Raw genomic sequence first — 18,603 nt, forward strand, 5'->3', positions numbered from 1 at the left:
ACATACTCCTACACTTCGTTTTTCAACAAAAAGTGCATACCTAATTCAATTCCTATACAATCTCAGAGCTGCATTGCACTTCATAATTGATATGATCTCTGGAGCCCAATGCTAAAGGAGCAGAACATGTGTGCCTTTTTTTTAGTATATAGTTATATTCATTTGTTCCAGTTGCGTTTCTGTTTACTGATACGTGGGTTTTTGGGAGCTTTCCAAACTAATTTTAACTTGGGTAAAAAGAATATTTTCTTGCCCATCTATTTTTTATCCTTGCTCAGAAACAATTGTTTATCCTTATTTGTCAGTAAAATCCTAATGTCAGATTTTATTAGTGCATAATTCAATGGGATGAATCTGAATCAATCATGTTCCTCTCATTATAGCCACACCACAATTTTAAAAAATGTGTACATAACATACAATGAAACCATCTTAGTATGTCACAAGATAGTACACGTTTTCAGTACTTGCATTCAATTGTTCTAGAATGTTTCATCAAAATGTGAGAATTAACTCAGTGCTTCGTTGCAGTCTCAAGCCAGAATGTATGTTAAAGTTCGAAATTTGGATTGAACTTTCAATCTATTACTAATAAACCAAGCTGATGTGTGTGATGCATTAAGTGTTGAGGTGCTACAAGTCATCTCAATAACTTGCCTAATCTCAGTGCAGCCATTTGATATCTCCCACACACATCTGTTTGTCTTTCTCCTCATAATTATTTTCAGGTTCTAAAAGTGTTTCTCTGATCCTGTGTTGAGACCAACCAGATAAGAAATCAAAAAATAAATCTGTGTGTTAAAAAGCTCTGCTGAGATGCAACTGTGTGAATAAGGGATCATCTGTCCATCTGAATTACTTGGGTGATTGTCTATGTGGAGCTTGTACGTTCTGCTTGTTTCGGCTTGGGTTTCCACTGGGGTCACAGGTTTCCTCCCACAATCCAAAGATGTGCAATATAGATGTATTGGCCATGCTAAATTCCCCCTTGTATCCAAGATTTGTAGGCTAGGTGGATTAGCTGTGGTAAATGCAAAATGATGGGGATAGGGTGAGAGGTTGGATCTGGGTGGGATGCTCTTCGGAGGGTCAATCCAGACTCGATGGCTGAATGGCCTTGATCTGCACTACAGAGATTCTTTGATTCTATAACTTTGGTACTAAAAGTGACCTTAAGACTGATGGACCTAGATGGACCCTTGTTAGCATGCTCCTAGCAGATTTTGTAAACAAGCAATAAATGTACCCATTTTAAATGGTTCTGTTTATTAAGTATATTGCATTATGTTCCTATTTTTCATAGCCAGACTATTTGAATACATGGCATATATACAGTTTCACCATTTGAAGAAAGAAACTCATAGTGCCCCTTCTTTAGGATTATTTCCGTTTGTGGCAACAAAAACCAAAGGGTGAATTAATTATTGGTTGTGGTGCCATATGATGACCTTAAAATTTGAATGTAACCTCAATTGATACCATACTGTTAATTTGCCAATTTTAGACATGTTAATGTCTAGAATCATTTTAATGAGGCACTGTGCATCCCTAGAGACATAATGGAAATCAGTTGAGCCTTTTCTTTCCCCCACCAAATGATCAGGGCTGATGCATCATCACTTCACCTAGCTATATCATTTTAAACTGTAGAGAATTGCACTTCTGTGAGTCAAACCACCCACTATCCTTGGATCACCCCAACACTAAAAGTAACTGTTGGTTCCTTTTCTCCAATGCCAAACATCTATATTGGTCTTGTCTCCCACCTCTTCAAACCCTCTTCTGTCTTTTCCTGCTCAAAAAAAAACTGTGTGTATGCCCTCATTCTTAGTAGTGAAGATGGAAATGTAAGCAACTGATTTTGAGGGAGACAAAGTTAAAAATCGCACAACACCAGGTTATAGTCCAACAGGTCTATTTGGAAGTACTAGCTTTTGGAGTGCCAACAAATAAACCTGTTGGACTATAACCTAGTGTTGTGTGATTTTTAACTTTGTCCACCCCAGTCCAACACCGGCACCTTCTTGTCAAGGTTTTGAGGAGGTGATGGTTTCTATTCCCTCATCTTCATCAATAATTTGTTCTGTGATATACCAAAAAGGCTAATCAAATATAAAATAATGAATACTGTACAAGGTTCCTTAATCATTTGTTTCAGGTCCTGAAACTTTGCGAAGTTTATCTTTATTAAAAAAAACTTTCTTGCCTCTGCCTACAGTCAGAGAGAAAACACAATTACAATTTGAGTGATGTTACATTGTTCTCTTTTTTTTCTGCTTTATTCTGCCTAATCAAAGAAAAGAAATACAGTGTTTTAAGTAATTAAGAATAAGAATGACTTTTCCATATGGTTTTTTTTGGTAGTTGTTTTATTTTCTTGACTATGAATCTTTTTGATAAATTTGATCTTTGAGTAATTTGAAATATTAGGCTTAAACTTGCAAAATTAAATAGCATGTTGTTTCAATTGAATTGTGAGATTATTTTTATATGGATAGTTAATTCTGTTCAATTTTGTTGATTTTTCCAATATTTGATCTTTATTATGCTCTTCCCCTATTTTTTTCCATGGTGTGGTATATGCCAAGAATGAACCTAATTTGAGCATTATATAAATAAGTGTAAATCTTCCCTGCACCATGCAATGAGAGAAAACCTGATATGATTGAATTATAAACTGTTTTCAGTTTGGAAGCTTAATATCCTTCACTCAAAATGCAGCAGTTGCTGGCAAAAATAACTAATCCTGCAACAAAGTTTTAAAAAATTCCCTCCATCACTCCTAACACTACTGATAGTGTTAGAGAAAAAAAACATTGCTTTTGTTACTGTTTGTTTTTCTTTCCCTTCATAGATTCCCAACTAGACCTATACCTGTATCAGAGAAACACATTAACAGCTCTTTATACCTTAAGCTTTTATTCTCTGCAATATTCTTATCAAATGCTTTTTAAAATATAAGTATAGCACATCCATTAGTTCTCCTTTATCTACATCACTCCCTCAAAGAACACCAATAGATTGGTTAAACTTGGTTTCCCTTTCAAAAACAAATTGACCCTGTCTGATTATCTTGAACTTACCTAAATACTCTGCGATAACTTCTTTAATAATAGCTTTCAAGATTTTCCCTGTGATAGAAGTTAAGCCAAATGACCTGCACTTTGCTGCTTTCTGTGACACTCTGTTTTTGAATCGAAGAGTCTTTATCTTCTATTTGAATGGGATTATTCCCGAGTCAAGGGAACCGTGGAAAATTAAAATGAATGCATCAACTATCTACTAACCTTGTCTTTTAAGATCATAGGCTGAAGTCCATTAGGTCCATGGCAATTGTTAGCCTGTAGCTCTAAAAATGTAAACAGTACCATGTCTCCAGTTTTCCTGAGGTATTTCCTCTCCTCCATTTCCTGATTTATTGCTAGTTTTCAGATATTATTGTATCCACTATCATGAAGACTGATGCAAAACAACTGTTCAGTTCATCTGTCATTTTCTGAATTATCATCACTAATTCTCCAGCCACATTATTTATTAGATAACTTTGTTAGCTCTTTTTAAAATATTTATCAAAACTCTTGTCATCTGTTTTATACTGCATTCCATACTATACTTGCTGAGCGAAAAAGCTTTTCTCATTTCACCCTTGCCTCTTTTGCAGTCACTTTAAATTTAACCCTTTCATTCTCATTCCTTTTTGCAAGTGGAAACAGTTCCACCTTATCTACTGTATTCAGCCCCCTCATGATCTTGAACACCTGTATCAGATCTCCTGTTAGCCGCCTTCTGTCCAAGGTGTACAGTCCCAGCTTAGAACATACAGCATAGAACAGTACAACACAGAATAAGCCCTTCGGCCTCGATGTTGCGCCGACCTGTGAACTATTCTCAGCTCGTCCCCTTACACTATCCCAAAATCATCCATGTACTTATCTAAGGATTGTTTAAATCTCCCTAATGTGACTGTGTTGACTACATTAGCAGGTAGGGCATTCCGCGCCCTTACCACTCTCTGCATAAAGAACCTGCCTCTGACATCTGTCTTAAATCTATCAGCCCTCAGTTTGTCGTTCTGCTCCCTAGTACACGCTGACGTCATCATCCTAGGAAAAAGACTTTCACTGTCTACCCTATCTAATCCTCTGATCATCTTGTGTGTCTCTATCAAATCCGCTCTTAGTCTTCATCTTAGCCAATGAGAACAGGTTCAAGTCTCTCAGCCTTTCCTCATAAGAGCTTCCCTCCAGACCAGGCAACATCCTGGTAAATCTTGTCTGCACCTTTTCCAATGCTTCCACATCCTTCCTGAAATATGGGGATGAGAACTGGACACAATATTCCAAGTGTGCCTTCTTAACAGCACTATCCACCTGGGTGGCAACTTTCAGGGATCTATGTACATGGACTTCAAGATCCCTCCGCACATCCACAGTACCAAGAATCTTTCCATTGACTCTGCCTTCATGTTATTCTTCCCAAATTGAATCACCTCATATTTAGTTGCATTGAACTCCATTTGCCACCTCTCAGCCCAATTCTGCAGTTTATCCAAGTCCCCCTGCAACCTGTAACATTCTTCCACACTGTCCCCTACTCCACCGACTCTAGTGTCGTCTGCAAATTTACTAGTCCATCCACCTAAGCCTGCATCTAAGTCATTTATAAAAATGACAAACAGCAGTGGTCCCAAAACAGATCCTTGTGGTACACCACTAGTAACCAGACTCCAGGCTTAATATTCTCCATCAACCACCACTCGCTGCCTTCTGTCAGAAAGCCAGTTTCTAATCCAAACTGCTAAATCACCCTCAATTCCATGCCTCTGCATTTTCTCCAATAGAATACTATGTGGAACCTTAGCAAAGGCTTTACTGAAGTCCATGTATACCATGCCAACTGCCCTACCCTCACCTACATGCTTGGTCACCTTCTCAAACAACTCAATGAGGTTTGGGAGACATGACCTGCCCTTGCCGAAACCATATTTACTATCTGAAATCAAATTGTTGCTTGCGAGATGATTATAAATCTTATCTCTTATAATCCTTTCCTACAACAGAAGTAAGGCTCACAGGTCTATAATTACCTGGGTCATCTCTACTGCCCTTCTTGAACAAGGGCACAACATTTGTAATCCTCCAGTCCTCTGGTACCAAACCTGTTGACAATGACAACTCAAATATCAAAGCCGCAGGCTATCTCCTCCCCAGATTCCCAGAGAATCCTCAGATAATTCCCATCCAGCCCAGGGGACTTGTCTACTTTCACTCCTTCTAGAATTGATGACACATGTTCGTAACTAACCTCGATCCTTTCTAGTCTAATATCTTGTACATCATTCTTCCCCTCTACAATATTCTCCTTTTCCTGAGTGAAAACCGATGAGAAATGTTCGTTTAGCACCTGTCCAATCTCCACAGGGCCCACACTCAACTTCCCACTTCTGTCTTTGACTGGCCCTATTCCTACCCTAATCATCCTTTTGTTCCTCACAAACTTATAGAAAGCTTTAGAGTTCTCCTTTATTCTATTTGCTAAAGAGTGCTCGTGTCCTCTCTTTGCTCTTCTTAACTCTCTCTTCAAATCCTTCCTAGCTGATCTGTAACTCTCCATCGCCTCATCTGACCCATCTTGCCTCATCAACACATAAACCTCCTTCTTCTTCATAACATGAGATGCAATTTCTATGGTAAACCACGGCTCCCTTATCTTATCACTTCCTCCCTGCCTGACAGGGACATAGCTATCAGGGACACGCAATATCTGTTCCTTAAACCAGCTCCACATTTCCATTGTCTGCATCCCCTGCATTTAGCTACCCCATTCTATGCACCCTAATTCCTGCCTAATCGCATCATAATTGTCCTTGCCCCATCAATAACTCTTGACCTGTGGCATGTACCTATCCAAAAGTGCAAACTCCGCACAGACAGTTGTCCAAGGCTGGAATTGAACCCAGGTCCCTGGCGCCATGAGGCAGCAGTGTTGACCACTGAGCCACCATGCCCACTTCTTCAATCTATCTTCTTAACTTAAATCTCTCATCCTTGTAAATTGCTTCTGTATAGGCCTGTATATAGGACTATTACAGTATTCTCAGACTGGCACAAATGTGCTGATGTTTACGATGGAAACTTCGTGCCCCAACAAAGTGACTTCAACTAAGAACCTTAAATCAGCAAAATTTCCTGGTTTGACATCTGATTTTTCTCTTTTGCAGTTAAAACTGATAGTATGACCAAAATACCTGATGAAAAGTCTGATTTAAATGCTACTTGGCATGAGATATAAACGTGTTCTGCTATCGGATTCTGTGTTTGCTTAATAATAATATGGACTATTTAGTGAACCTGTTAACTCTTTTGTTTTTCTTTTACAGTTACCGAGAAAGAAGTCCAACAGTGGTAAGTTCAACATTCCTATATTTTTAAAAAGGAAAAATGTTTTCTATTGAATACCATCTAATTGAATGACAGAGTATTTCAATGGTCTACTCCTGTTTGTATGTATAAATACAATCAGAGTGCGTCCCTGGTAAGCTACTCCACATGAGAAAGATCTCAGGTTTTATAACTTGATTGCCTCAGATTACTTAGCTCAGCACAATGGAGTACTTTAAATGGTAATGCAGGAAAAATCAGCCAGTGTTTCTGCCACTGAATACGGTCAGACAGTAAAATATAATGATTCAAAATATTATGTATGTTGCTACCTAGAGGTTTCTTCACTGAGATTTAATCAATCCAATCTAATCAGGCAGCACTGTGGCACAAGGATTAAAAACTTTTGCCTCACAACTGGGTACCCTTGAATTCCTCCCAAAGTCCAAAGACCTCTAGGTTAGGTGGATTGGCCATGGTAAGGTGCCCCTTAGCATCCAGGGTTTGCAAGCTAGGTGGATTAGCTGTGATAGATGCAGTGTCTGAAATTTTTGGGAGGTTTAGCGGATGTTGGTCTGTGGGATACTCTTCAGTGGGTCAGTGAAGACTCTATGGGTTCAATGGCCTCAATCTCACTGTAGGATTTCTATGATTCTACCTTATTGCACACTGGCAGATCTTTAATAATCTGCTTTTTGATCAGCTCCAGAGCATGCTAATAGCAGGAAGTAGGGAGGAAGAGGGACATGTCAGTGTTTGGTTGAGAAGAAACAAAGTTGAACATTATTCTAATGGCATTTGGCTGATATCAATTTGATCTAAACTGGATACTATAACGATGTACTAGGAAGCATCTCACATTTTGACTGTCTCAAACTTGTTTCCATTGGGCCTGGGTCTACTCTACACCCTTTTATTGTCCCATTTTTGACAAAAGTTTTCAGTTTCATCATTGTTGGGAAAAGAAATGACAGGTAAAAACAAGGACTGCAAATGCTGGAAACCAGAGTCTAGATTAGAGTGGCAGCATCCGAGGAACAGGAAAATCGACATTTCGGACAAAAGCCCTTAATCAGGAATAGAAAGGCTTTTGACCAAAACGTCGATTTTCCTGCTCCTCAGATACTGCCTGACCTGCTGAGCTTTTCCAGTATCATTCTAATCTAGACCTATAAAAAAGATGTTGTTCTTCAGTTGAGTTCTAGAATTTTCAGTAAGTGTGCTGCATCTGATTTCACTCGAACCTTTCTAGAAAATATAAGTCCAAAGTTAAGAGCTTTCATCATTGATGATCACAAAATAAATTAGAACTTCATGCAGAGCTTTTCATACCTGACTGTTTCAATGTCACATGTTTTGATACAACTATTGGTAACAGCAGATACAGAAAACTAATCAAGATAACAGTTTAGTTTTTATAATACTTATTTTCCAAGGTTAAACTTTAGGACATCAGTAGTATGTTATCTTTGATAGGCTATCCTAATTACAAATAGTGCCATTCGGAAGTAGTATTTAGTTGGACTGGTATATACAGTTGGTCCTGTTGTCAGCTGATGCAAATACTTCAAATTCTGGGCATCCAGTTAATGCTATGGCAAATGAGCAGCTTCAGGAGTTTTACATGTTGTAGTTGTTGGGAAATCCTTTAGGGAAGAAATTGAGGCAGGCACAGGGAAGGATTTGGAGACAAATGTGCAGATTATGGCTGATTAAGAATACTATTTGAGAGAGCAATGGAGTTTATGTTTCCTTGAAATGACTCATTTTGTTAAACTGTGATGAAGTGAAACCATCAACTGATGGATGTGGACGAAGACATTTAGGTTAATCCTTCGGAAGATTAACGTAAGGGTAATCAGATTTAACTAACTCTGCCATCAGTTGACATTTAATTTCAAACTGTTCACCCATTACATTATTATTGTTTGGTGCACTGGTACAGCTGTTCTTACTGATTTCTAAGTATGGAAGTGGCATGTTCATCTTCTAACTAAAATTTTGTACCTTGAGAAAAAATGTCTTTTTTAAAATAAAATATAGTCTCAGTTCAGCTCATAGCTATTTGTCAGAATTTATAAATCTTTGCTAAGTTTTCCTGCTTTTCTATGTATTTATTTTGATCTTACAGAGTACTATTTGGCAGTCAGTTTTTTTTTGGACAAAGCTTTTGATTGGTTTATGTTTTCTTGTCAGAATAGTGTGTTGATTGGTGCTTCCAACATTTATAATAAAATGTCAGACATGGGTTTAAAGTGCTTCACATTCAGTTGGATGTTCCCAGCAATAGAATGCTTGCAGCATTTTTCCCAAATGGGTTAATTGGTTTAGCCAAGCAAGTAACGTCAACTATGCAAGCTAAGATACTCTGCAGCCATTATCTCTGCTAGGTAACTTTTAAAAATTCAACTTGTACAGAGAAATCATTGTATACCTCTTAAGCATGTGGGACTTGAACCTGGTTCCTCTGTCTCAGAGGTAGGAACACCATCACTGCTCCACAAGAGCTCTACATAAGCTGAGCTACGACGGTATGGTACAAGAAGAAATTCATTTCAGTGGAGAAGAAGATCAGCCAAGGTTTCTGTTATTGCTTTTTTTCAAGCTGGTACCCCATGCTTGGAGTTGAAAATATAAGGAAATTGGTGGCTATGATACCCTTTATGATTTAACTTAACGTTTTGTCCTCTGAATATTTATAAATAAAGAAGTATAGCCTTGACTTGTGTTATGTTTAAAGAATGGAGTCCTTTTAGTAATGTAAAGCATGCCATAGTGTCATCAAAATTTGTGGAAGGATCATCTTTGCTGGAGAAATCTGGTGCATAAAAGAGTTTTGCAGCCAACACAAAATAAACCATATTAATTGGCTAAATAACTGAAGGTGTGAATTGATGTGAAGTTGAAAAGCAGTGGTTTTATTGGAGGGAACTGCTTGCTTGTTTGTGTTGCATGGAACAGAAGAATATGTGATAGCTCTCAAAGAATTTATTAAGAACTATAACAGCCAGTCAATGAATGCCCTAAATGATGCTTTTCAATGTTTCGTTTAATTACAGTTCAGCGTTTTAAGGTGTTGAAATGGAAATTGGAGGATACTTGTCACTATAGTTTAGTTACACCAAGGAATGGGAAGTTCAACATGATGTTGTTGAAGCAATTTAATTATTCTTGCTTGCAATGACATTCATTTCCTCTGAAGTCCTGGCAACATTTTGGGCAGAAAGACAAATATTTTATTTTAACTTCAGAGAGCAACAGCCTAAACTTAGCCCTCTGGTAGAAATTGTGAACAGAACTTCTGTTTAAATGCCTGTAACTCTCAGTCACAGGTTGCAATCAGTGTTTAGGAAGGCAGAAATGTTTAAAAAAGATCTTTATGTATTTTTTTCTAGGCGGATTACCCCAGATTCAGTTAACTGCAGTGTTATTATTTTAGTTCAAAAAGCTCGTCAACAGAATGCTGATCATGTTCTGTTAAAAAATGACTATGTTGCCTAACCTTCAAACCAATTTGTGGTTAAGAATTTCCAGCAACTTTCCAGCCTCTACCAATCTACAAATTTTCAGTTTTATATTGTTCAAAATAAAGACATTTCAGCAAATTTTACTTATGGGCATTGCTTCTGCCATTTTCCATGTTAAATTTGTACAGCTGTATTTAAAAGCAAACTACCTTGTGCTGTATTGACGTCATCCTCCCAATGCTCATCATTTCCATTGATTCAAGGATAGAATTACAGCATCATACGTTTGCATAAGCAGTTTTCATTTTAAACATGGATTTAGCAATTTATAAAGAACAGTGAAACCATTAATATAAAATGGGATAAAATTATGTTTCTGTGCTGAGTTAAAGAGTCACAGGAATTCACAGCACAGAAAAAGGTCCTTCAGTCTTTTACATCCACCCCGGTCAAAAACCAACACCTAACTATTCTAATCCCATTTTCCAGTACTTGACCCATAGTCTTGTATTCACTGTGGAATACAACTCCACTTAAAGATTACTCTTTCCTTGACTCCTCTAAAGCAACTTCATTTGACAAGTAGATTGACAAGTATATTCTAATTTTACTGAAAAACCAAATCCAGCTTGGATCCAGCTATTTCAGAGCCATGTATGGAACCCTGCAGCACTTGAAAAGGCTTTGTAATATAAGCACCTTGTGCAAATGTTCTCTTTGTAATTGGAAATGTTCATTCTTCTCTCTTCACCCAAGAGTAATCAGGAAAATTGTTCATTTAGTATTTAATTCCCTTATTTTTCTGACCTTTGCTTTCTGTTCTTCTCAGTCCGAGCAATGAAGGCATTGGACTGGGGTGTAATTTCACAGACATTATGTGAATTTAAATCAGCAAAATGTTTGTTCTTCAACCGGAGCTGATCTCTGTTATAAGAATACAGGACAAGCTGGATATTTGATATGATCTGGCTTGCTAGATCATAATCTCTTAAAGAATAGAATGTGTAATAGAAACAAGGGTAAGATGTAAGTGGCAAGATTCTAGAATTGAATTTTGTTATACAAGCTTGAACAAAACAAACATAAGCCATAATATCTTGTAAGTGTTCTGAACAGGTGAAATGCTGATTCTATACTAAACACACTACATTTGCAACTTAGACTGTAACTTTTAGGATTAACATGAAGTAGGTATGAGTTAATAGATAAACTGTGGCCGAATAGATATATTCTCCAGTAAATATTTGGAATATTGAAACCATTTGTGAGGAGTGTATGCAGTAATTTGTGGATGCAGATTATGTTGGTAAGGTTCTTAGTTTTTTGACTGCCTTCACAAAGGAGAGAGATGATGCTGGCATTCAAGGAAAAGAGGAGGATTGTGAAATATTGGATTAAGCATATTGGTAAGGGAAGTACTGGAGAACTGGCCACCTTGAAAGTCGATAATCACCAGGGCAGGATGAATTCTATCTTAAGGTGTGTAAGAAAACCAGGGAGGAAACAGTGGATGCTTTGAAGATCATTTTCCAATCCTTACTAGATACAGGCCAGATAACAGATTATTGGAGATCTGCAAACATTTAAATTATTTAAGGAGAATGTGAGATTAGGCCTAATAATTAAGGGCAAGACTTTCGTGGCAGGCAGAGTGCTTGAATCAATATTGAGAGAAAGGATTATTTGGAAAGGCACAGTTAATCAGGGATAGTCAGCATGGTTTTGTTAAGAGAAGGTTATGTCTTAAAAGCTAAACTGAATTATTTAAGGATGCAACAAGGAAGATTGTGGTACTGCGGTGGGTGTTGTCTATATGAGTCTTGGTAAGCCATTTAGCAAGGTCCCATCTGATTGACTGATTAGAAAAATTAAAACCCACTGGAGAGAGGAGAGTGTGGCAAGCTGGAGCCAAAATTGACAAGAAATAAAGGCTAATGGTTGATAGATGCTTTTGTAAATGGAAAACAGCATTCAGTGGTGTTCCATAGGCTGACTGTCAGGTGCCTTGCTGTTTGTCAATATATACTAATGATTTAGATATAAATGTGAGATGCACAATTGGGAGATTTGTGGACAACACAAAATGAGCTGGGCACAGTGGAGAGGGAGGTAATGTTGAGGAAGTGGGGTGACTGCAGAATGATTTGAACAGGCTAGGAGGGTGGGAAAAGAAGTGGCAAATGGAATACAGTGTGGGAAAGTGTGAGGTTATGCACTTTGGTAGAAGAATAGAGGTACAGACTATTTTCAAAACTGAGAAAGGCTTCAGAAGCCTGAGCACAAAGGGACTTGGGAGTCCTGATTCAGTATTCTCTTAAGGTTAAAGTGCAGTTTCTATTGGCAGTTAGGCAAGCAAATGCAAAATGAGCATTCATTTCAAGAGGGCTAGAATACAACAGCAAAATACTGAATACCGAGAGGCTTGGATATAGTGGACATGGAGAAGATATTTCCCATAGGAGGAGGGACGAGGACCCGATGTCACGGCCTCAGAGTGAAGAAGTGATCCTTAGAACTGACATGAGGAGGAATTTCTTCAGCCAGAGATTGTTCGACTATGGAACTAATCGCTGCAGAAGGCTGTGGAAGGCAAGTTATTGAGTGTATTTAAGACAGATAGATATTTGATTGGTAAGGTGATCAAAGATTATCATGAAAAGGCAGGAGACTGAAGTTAAGAAACATAATAGCCATGGAGGAGCAGACTTGATGGACCAAATGGCCTAATTCTACTCCTATATCTTGTGATTGTATGGGAATGGATTTGGAGGTGCTAAACAAAGCAAGCGAATACTTAATATATAGGCAGGTATTGAAAGAGAGAAAGGCAGTGAGCAACCTTGGAGTGCTTGTGTAGACGTTCCTGAAGGTGGCAGGGCAAATAAAGCCATTTATGATGGGCGATTTATTGAATACAAAATAGGGATATAATGCTGGAATTATAAAGGATACCAGTTAGGCCATAGCTGGAGTTTTGTGTACGGTTTTGATCATTATTTTGCATACAGGATGTAATTGCTGTAGAGAGTGGTATGGATAGTTACTAGAATATTGCCAGTGCTTGTAAATTGTATGGTTGTCATCTTTAGAACAGAGGAGGCTGAGGGTAATTTAATTCATGAGCATAAAATGGTGAAGGGCTTTAGTTGAGTGAACAGGGAGGACCTGTTTCTCCTAGCAATAGGTCAATTACCAGGGCTGTTTGAAGGTTAGACAGAGTAACTGCCATCGACAGTAACTGCCATCAAGAAAGACTGCCATTCAAAAATACTCTCTATCAAAGGTACTTTTTGCATATGAAAAATGTTCACAGTAGAAGAAAGGGGACAACCCCGGGAGATCTTAAGCCGAAAGAAGACAGACACTGATGACAACAACAGCTGCTGTATGGTTTGAAATTAAGTTGATATAACTTTAATAATTTTTTTTCTTGGAACGTTATATTGTTATAGATTTGGAGACAGATAATAAGCAGATAAGAGAAAGGGGGTTTAGAGTTGTGAATAGTTGTTGTTTAATGTTCATTTTGAGAGTTAAAGAATAAATTGATCTTATTTTCTTTGAATAATGGCATTTGGAAGTTCTCTGTCACTCATATTTTAACAGATTAAAAGGGGCGATGAGCTTTTCTGGGTATTTGATTTAATAGAAGGGTTCACCTCTGTGTCGTAACAGAGGGTTTATTTGTAAAGCTGGTGGGGGAGGGTGGGGGTCTGTTCTTCAAGAAGTTGGACATGAGCCACGCATACTTGCAATTGTGGTTAGATGAGGATTCCCAGAAATATGCTACAATTAATAACCATAATTTGAACCAATAAACAAGAGTGTCATTTGTTTTGCCAAGAGTATCGTCAGACTGTGCAATTTTTCAGCAGATACTGGTGAACATTTTATAAGGGGTTCCCCCCCCCCCCCGTCATCATTAATTTTGATGGTGTGTTAATAACAGGGAAGACCAATAAGGAACGCTTAGAGGACTTGGACATAGTCCTCAGATGTTTCTCCCAGACGGGCATATGTTTTAGAAGGGAATAATATGTGTTCCAGGCACCCCAGTGACCTACTTGGGCTACAGAGTCAGCAAGACTGGGTTACACATGTTGGAAGATAAAGTAAGGGCGATCAAAGATGTCCCAGCTCTCACATCTCTACTGGTGCTTAGGTCTTTCCTTGGGCTGGTGAACTGTTATGGAATGTTCATACATAACCTGTCCTCCATCCTGGCACCTTTGCATCGACTTTTAAAAATAGGTCAGCCTTGGAAATGGTCATGTAACCAAGCCATAGTCTTTAGGAAAGTGAAGGAACTGATATCACCCTCTTAAGATGTTGGCATACTATGATCCCAAGTGATATTGACATGCAATACCTCCTCTATGGCATCAGGGTAGCATTAGCTCTTATGTGACCTCATGGAGAGGAACACCCACTAGTGTATGCATCCAGAACTTTGGTTAATGCAAGGTATCAATATACCTAGATAGATATGAAAGGCTTGGCAGTCAATTTGGAGTCAGGAAGTTCCACCAATACCTTCTCGGATATAAATTTGTAATAGGTTCTGTTCGCCGAGCTGGGAGTTTTTCTTGCAAACATTTCGTCCCCTTTCTAGGTGACATCTTCAGTGCTTGGGAGCATCCTGTGATGTGCTTCTGTGCTGATTCCTCCGGCATTTATACTGGTTTGAATCTGTCGCTTCCGGTTGTCAGTAGCTAATGACAACCGGAAGCGACAGATTCAAACCAGTATAAATGCCGGAGGAATCAGCACAGAAGCGCGTCACAGGAGGCTCCCAAGCACTGAAGATGTCACCTAGAAAGGGGACGAAACGTTTGCAAGAAAAACTCCCAGCTCGGCGAACAGAACCACAACAACAAGCACCCGAGTTACAAATCTTCTCACAAACTTTGAAATTTGTAATAATAACGAACCGCAAATCCCTGCTAGGTCTACTTAAGGAGGACCAGGCAGTGCCACCTATAGCTTCAGGCTGAATTCTGCAGTGGGCAGTAATTCTAAATTCATATAATTACAGGTTGGGACACCGTCTGGGAGTCCAAGTCGCAAATGTGGGTGCATTGAGCCATCTCCCGCTGGCAGATACACCATCAGTGGTACTGCCACTGGAAGAGTCCGTAATGGTTTTAAGTTTTCTACACACAGATACAGATACAGCTGACTATCAGACGTTTGGTGCAGAAAGATCTTGTCCTGACAAAACTGAAACAGTTGGTGGGTGAAGAGGGAAACCCCAAAGGGCTATTACAACCAGAAGTGAAATCTTTTTGGACCTGGAGAAACCAGATCACAGTAGAGAATGGCATATTATTATGGGGAACAGGAGTGATTGTCCTGAGCAAAGGTTGCTGCCAGATACTGACTAAACTCCACCAGCGTCATCCAGGGGCTTCCAAAATGAAAATATTAGTGAGAAGGTATGTCTGGTGGCCAGGATTGGATGCAGACATAGCTGCGTTAGTTGGGCAGTGCCCAGAGTACAAACAAGGACAAAAATTGTCACCAGCAGCTTCCCCCTTATTTGTGGAAATGGCCTTGTAAACCCAGGTTTTGGTTACATGTTGACTATGCAGGTCCTTCCATGGGCTCAATGTTCTTAATCATTGTGAATGCCCACCCAAAGTGGCTGGACGTGCATAGAGTTCATTCATCAAGCACTGGGACAATGATAGAAACACTACACTCATCTTTTGCAATACATGGCCTCCCGGAAGTGTTGGTCACAGATAATGGACCATTGTTTACCTGCAGGGAATTTAAGTATTTCCTAAAATGGGATGCTATGTGTCATATAAGGACATCTCCATACCATCCATTAAATGGTCTGGCAGAAAGAGCAGTCCAAATGTCGAAGGCAGGCTTAAAGAAACAACCTACAGCTTCACTAGATAACAAACTGTCCCAGTTCCTTTTTGATTGTAGGACCACCCCTCAGCAACTATAGGGATACCTCCAGCAGAGTTGCTAACGAGGAGACATCAGGTTCTGATCGTCCTGGAGCCTTGAAGGGAGTGTTTGGGATGGGCGGTATGAGTTGCAGGTGTGAAATGGACACAAGACTCTGCAAAGTGAAAGAGACAGTTAACTTAAGGGGACAATATTTGGTAGAGGAGCCATGGGAATTACCCTGCATGGGTCAGAGGCATAGTTGATGCAAGATCAGGTCCAGTGACGTATATAATTCAGGTAGGTGTGATGGTTCGGAACCAGCACATGAACCATACTAATGCTGCAAATGCGTGGCAGCAAAATGCGTCTGGCTATCTTTCCAACTGTTATGGAACCTGTGGGTTCTCCCTCTCCATCAAGCATTGAAGATATCTCGGAATCTGAGATGGGCATGGTGGATGTTGAAGCCTCGATGTCTTTGCTGCTTGAAGAGTGGAATGAATTTCTTCTGAGATGCTCTGGGTGCAAGAGGCAAGCTACTGTGCATTACACACCACTTATATCAGAGGTAGAGTTGGAAGAACCTGTGCTGGTGCTGAAATGTCCCCAAGAGGAGCATAAAGAAAAAACAGGCCTGTGTCCTTGGACTCAGAGGGAAGGGGTTGTAGTGATTGTAATGAGGTCAGCCAGGTTGGATCTTGTGGAATAAGAGTTCCCTGACAGGAGCTGTTAGTCTCTTCCAATCAGGGAGCCCTAGCTGACAGTAATAAACAGGAGTGTCAGAGGTTCTATTTACTGAGAGCTGGTTCTGAGGAAACATTAGGGAGTTTGCACATGTAAATAAACAGTGACTTGGTGACGGGATACCAGCCTCTGTGGAGTTATGTCAGAAGTCACCCAAAACTACCTTTGCTCTAACTCTCTCAATATCTTGTTCGCTAATTAGCCCAGTTATCACTGACCTCCATTGACTCTATTTGTAACTATGTCTTCAGCTGATAAGGCTCTAAACACTGGAATCCTTTCCATAATCCTCTCACGTCTGTACCTTTCTTTCCTCCTTTGAGAGTACCTTTTTGCCCAAGCTTTTAGTCAGTCTTATGTACCTCAGTGTAAAATTTTGCTTTGTCCTGCTCCTATGATGCACCTTCTGGCATTATGTTAAAAATGCTGTGTAAGTACAAGGTGTTGCAGTACAGATGAATCTCAGTATAGACAAGTGTAAGGTGGTATGATTGCATTTTAGTAGGAAGAGTAAGGAGAACACATATCCTTTAGAAATTATGTTATTTGGATAGAAGATCAGAGGGCCCAGGAGGTCAGATATACAAATTAATAAAATTTGTGATGCAAGTTAATAAGGCCAGGGAAAAAAAAAGTATTAGTGTTCAATTCTAGAGGGATAGAATTGAAAGACAGATGTTACATTAAATTGGGATAGATTGTTGATTGGGCCACACTTTGAGTACTGAATGGCTCTAGTCACTCTATTAAAAAGGGGAGAAAGTGTAAATAAGATTTACTAGAAGAATATCAGAACTGAGAGTTTCTATCTGTCAGGAAGGATTGATAAGGCTGGGCCTCTTTCTTCTAGAAGTGAGAAAATTGAGGCGACCTTTTAGAGGTGTTCAAGATTATCTAAGGGTTTTCACTTGGGCATAGGCTAGAATTCCGGGCCGTACATATAAGATAATTATTTTAAAAATCAAACAGGGAATTAAGGAGAAACTTCTCTTCTCAGACAATGGTGAGAATGTGGAACATATTACCACAGGGAATGGTTGAGGTGAAAGGTATAGATGGATTTAAGGGCAGATGGAGAAACACATGAGGGTGAAAAGACTAGAAGGCTATTTTAACGGAATTAGATGAATTACAAGAGTAAGTATAAAGACAACATTGGTACCGTAGGTACCAATTGATAAAACTTGAAAGATGAAGTTCAAAAATATTGGGGTGGAACACCTATGCTATTTTTATTTATAAACAAGAAGTCTCTTAACTTGAATAGTGATTAACACGGTGATTATTTTATCAGAATTTTCCCTTATGCATTTCTCTGGAGCAAACTAATCAAATGACAGGTTATTCACACCCCATTAAGGTGAGTAACTGCTCTGTGGATGGTGGGAAAGTGAAATTGATAGATGGAAATTCTGCTCTTAGAGTCATAGAGTCATAGAGATGTACAGCATGGAAACAGACCCTTCAGTCCAATCTGTCCATGCCGACCAGATATCCCAAACCAATCTATTCCCACCTGCCAGCATCCGGCCCATATCCCTCCAAACCCTTCTTATTCGTATGCCCAACCAAATGCCTCTTAAATGTTGCAATTTTCAGCCTCCACCACATCCTCTGGCAGTTCATTCAATTCACATACAACCCGCTGCGTGAAAAAGGTGCCCCATAGGTCTCTGTTATATCTTTCTCCTCTCACCTAAACCTATGCCCTCTAGTTCTGGACTCCCTGACCCCAGAGAAAAGACTTTGTCTATTTATCCTATCCATGTCCTTCATAATTTTGTAAACCTCTATAAGGTCGCCCCTCAGCCTCCTACGCTTCAGGGAAAACAGCCCCAGCCTGTTCAACTCCTCCCTATAGCACAAATGCTCCAACCCTGGCAACATCCTTGTAAATCTTTTCTGAACCCTTTCAAGTTTCACAACATCTTTCCGATAGGAAAAAGACCAGAATTGCATGCAATATTCCAACAGTGGCCTAACCAATGTCCTGTAAGCTGCAACATAACTTCCCAACTCCTGTACTCAATACTCTGACTGATAAAGGAAAGCATACCAAACGCCTTCTTCACTATCCTGTCTACCTGCGACTCCACTTTCAAGGA

The 18,603-nt window shown here is 39.3% G+C and overlaps 1 protein-coding gene across 2 annotated transcripts in view; it reads left to right on the top strand.

Annotated features, from left to right (window-relative positions):
- LOC132825893 (neuronal calcium sensor 1) overlaps positions 1-18,603 on the top strand; it is a 162,724-nt gene that overhangs the window by 61,804 nt on the left and 82,317 nt on the right. For both annotated transcript variants that reach the window (XM_060841503.1, XM_060841504.1), the window contains exon 3: positions 6,380-6,404. In XM_060841503.1, coding sequence (XP_060697486.1) covers positions 6,380-6,404 — 25 coding nt within the window. The remainder of the gene's footprint in view (positions 1-6,379; positions 6,405-18,603) is intronic.

The sequence above is a fragment of the Hemiscyllium ocellatum genome, chromosome 21, assembly GCF_020745735.1.
Source record: "Hemiscyllium ocellatum isolate sHemOce1 chromosome 21, sHemOce1.pat.X.cur, whole genome shotgun sequence".
Taxonomy (NCBI): Eukaryota; Metazoa; Chordata; class Chondrichthyes; order Orectolobiformes; family Hemiscylliidae; genus Hemiscyllium; species Hemiscyllium ocellatum.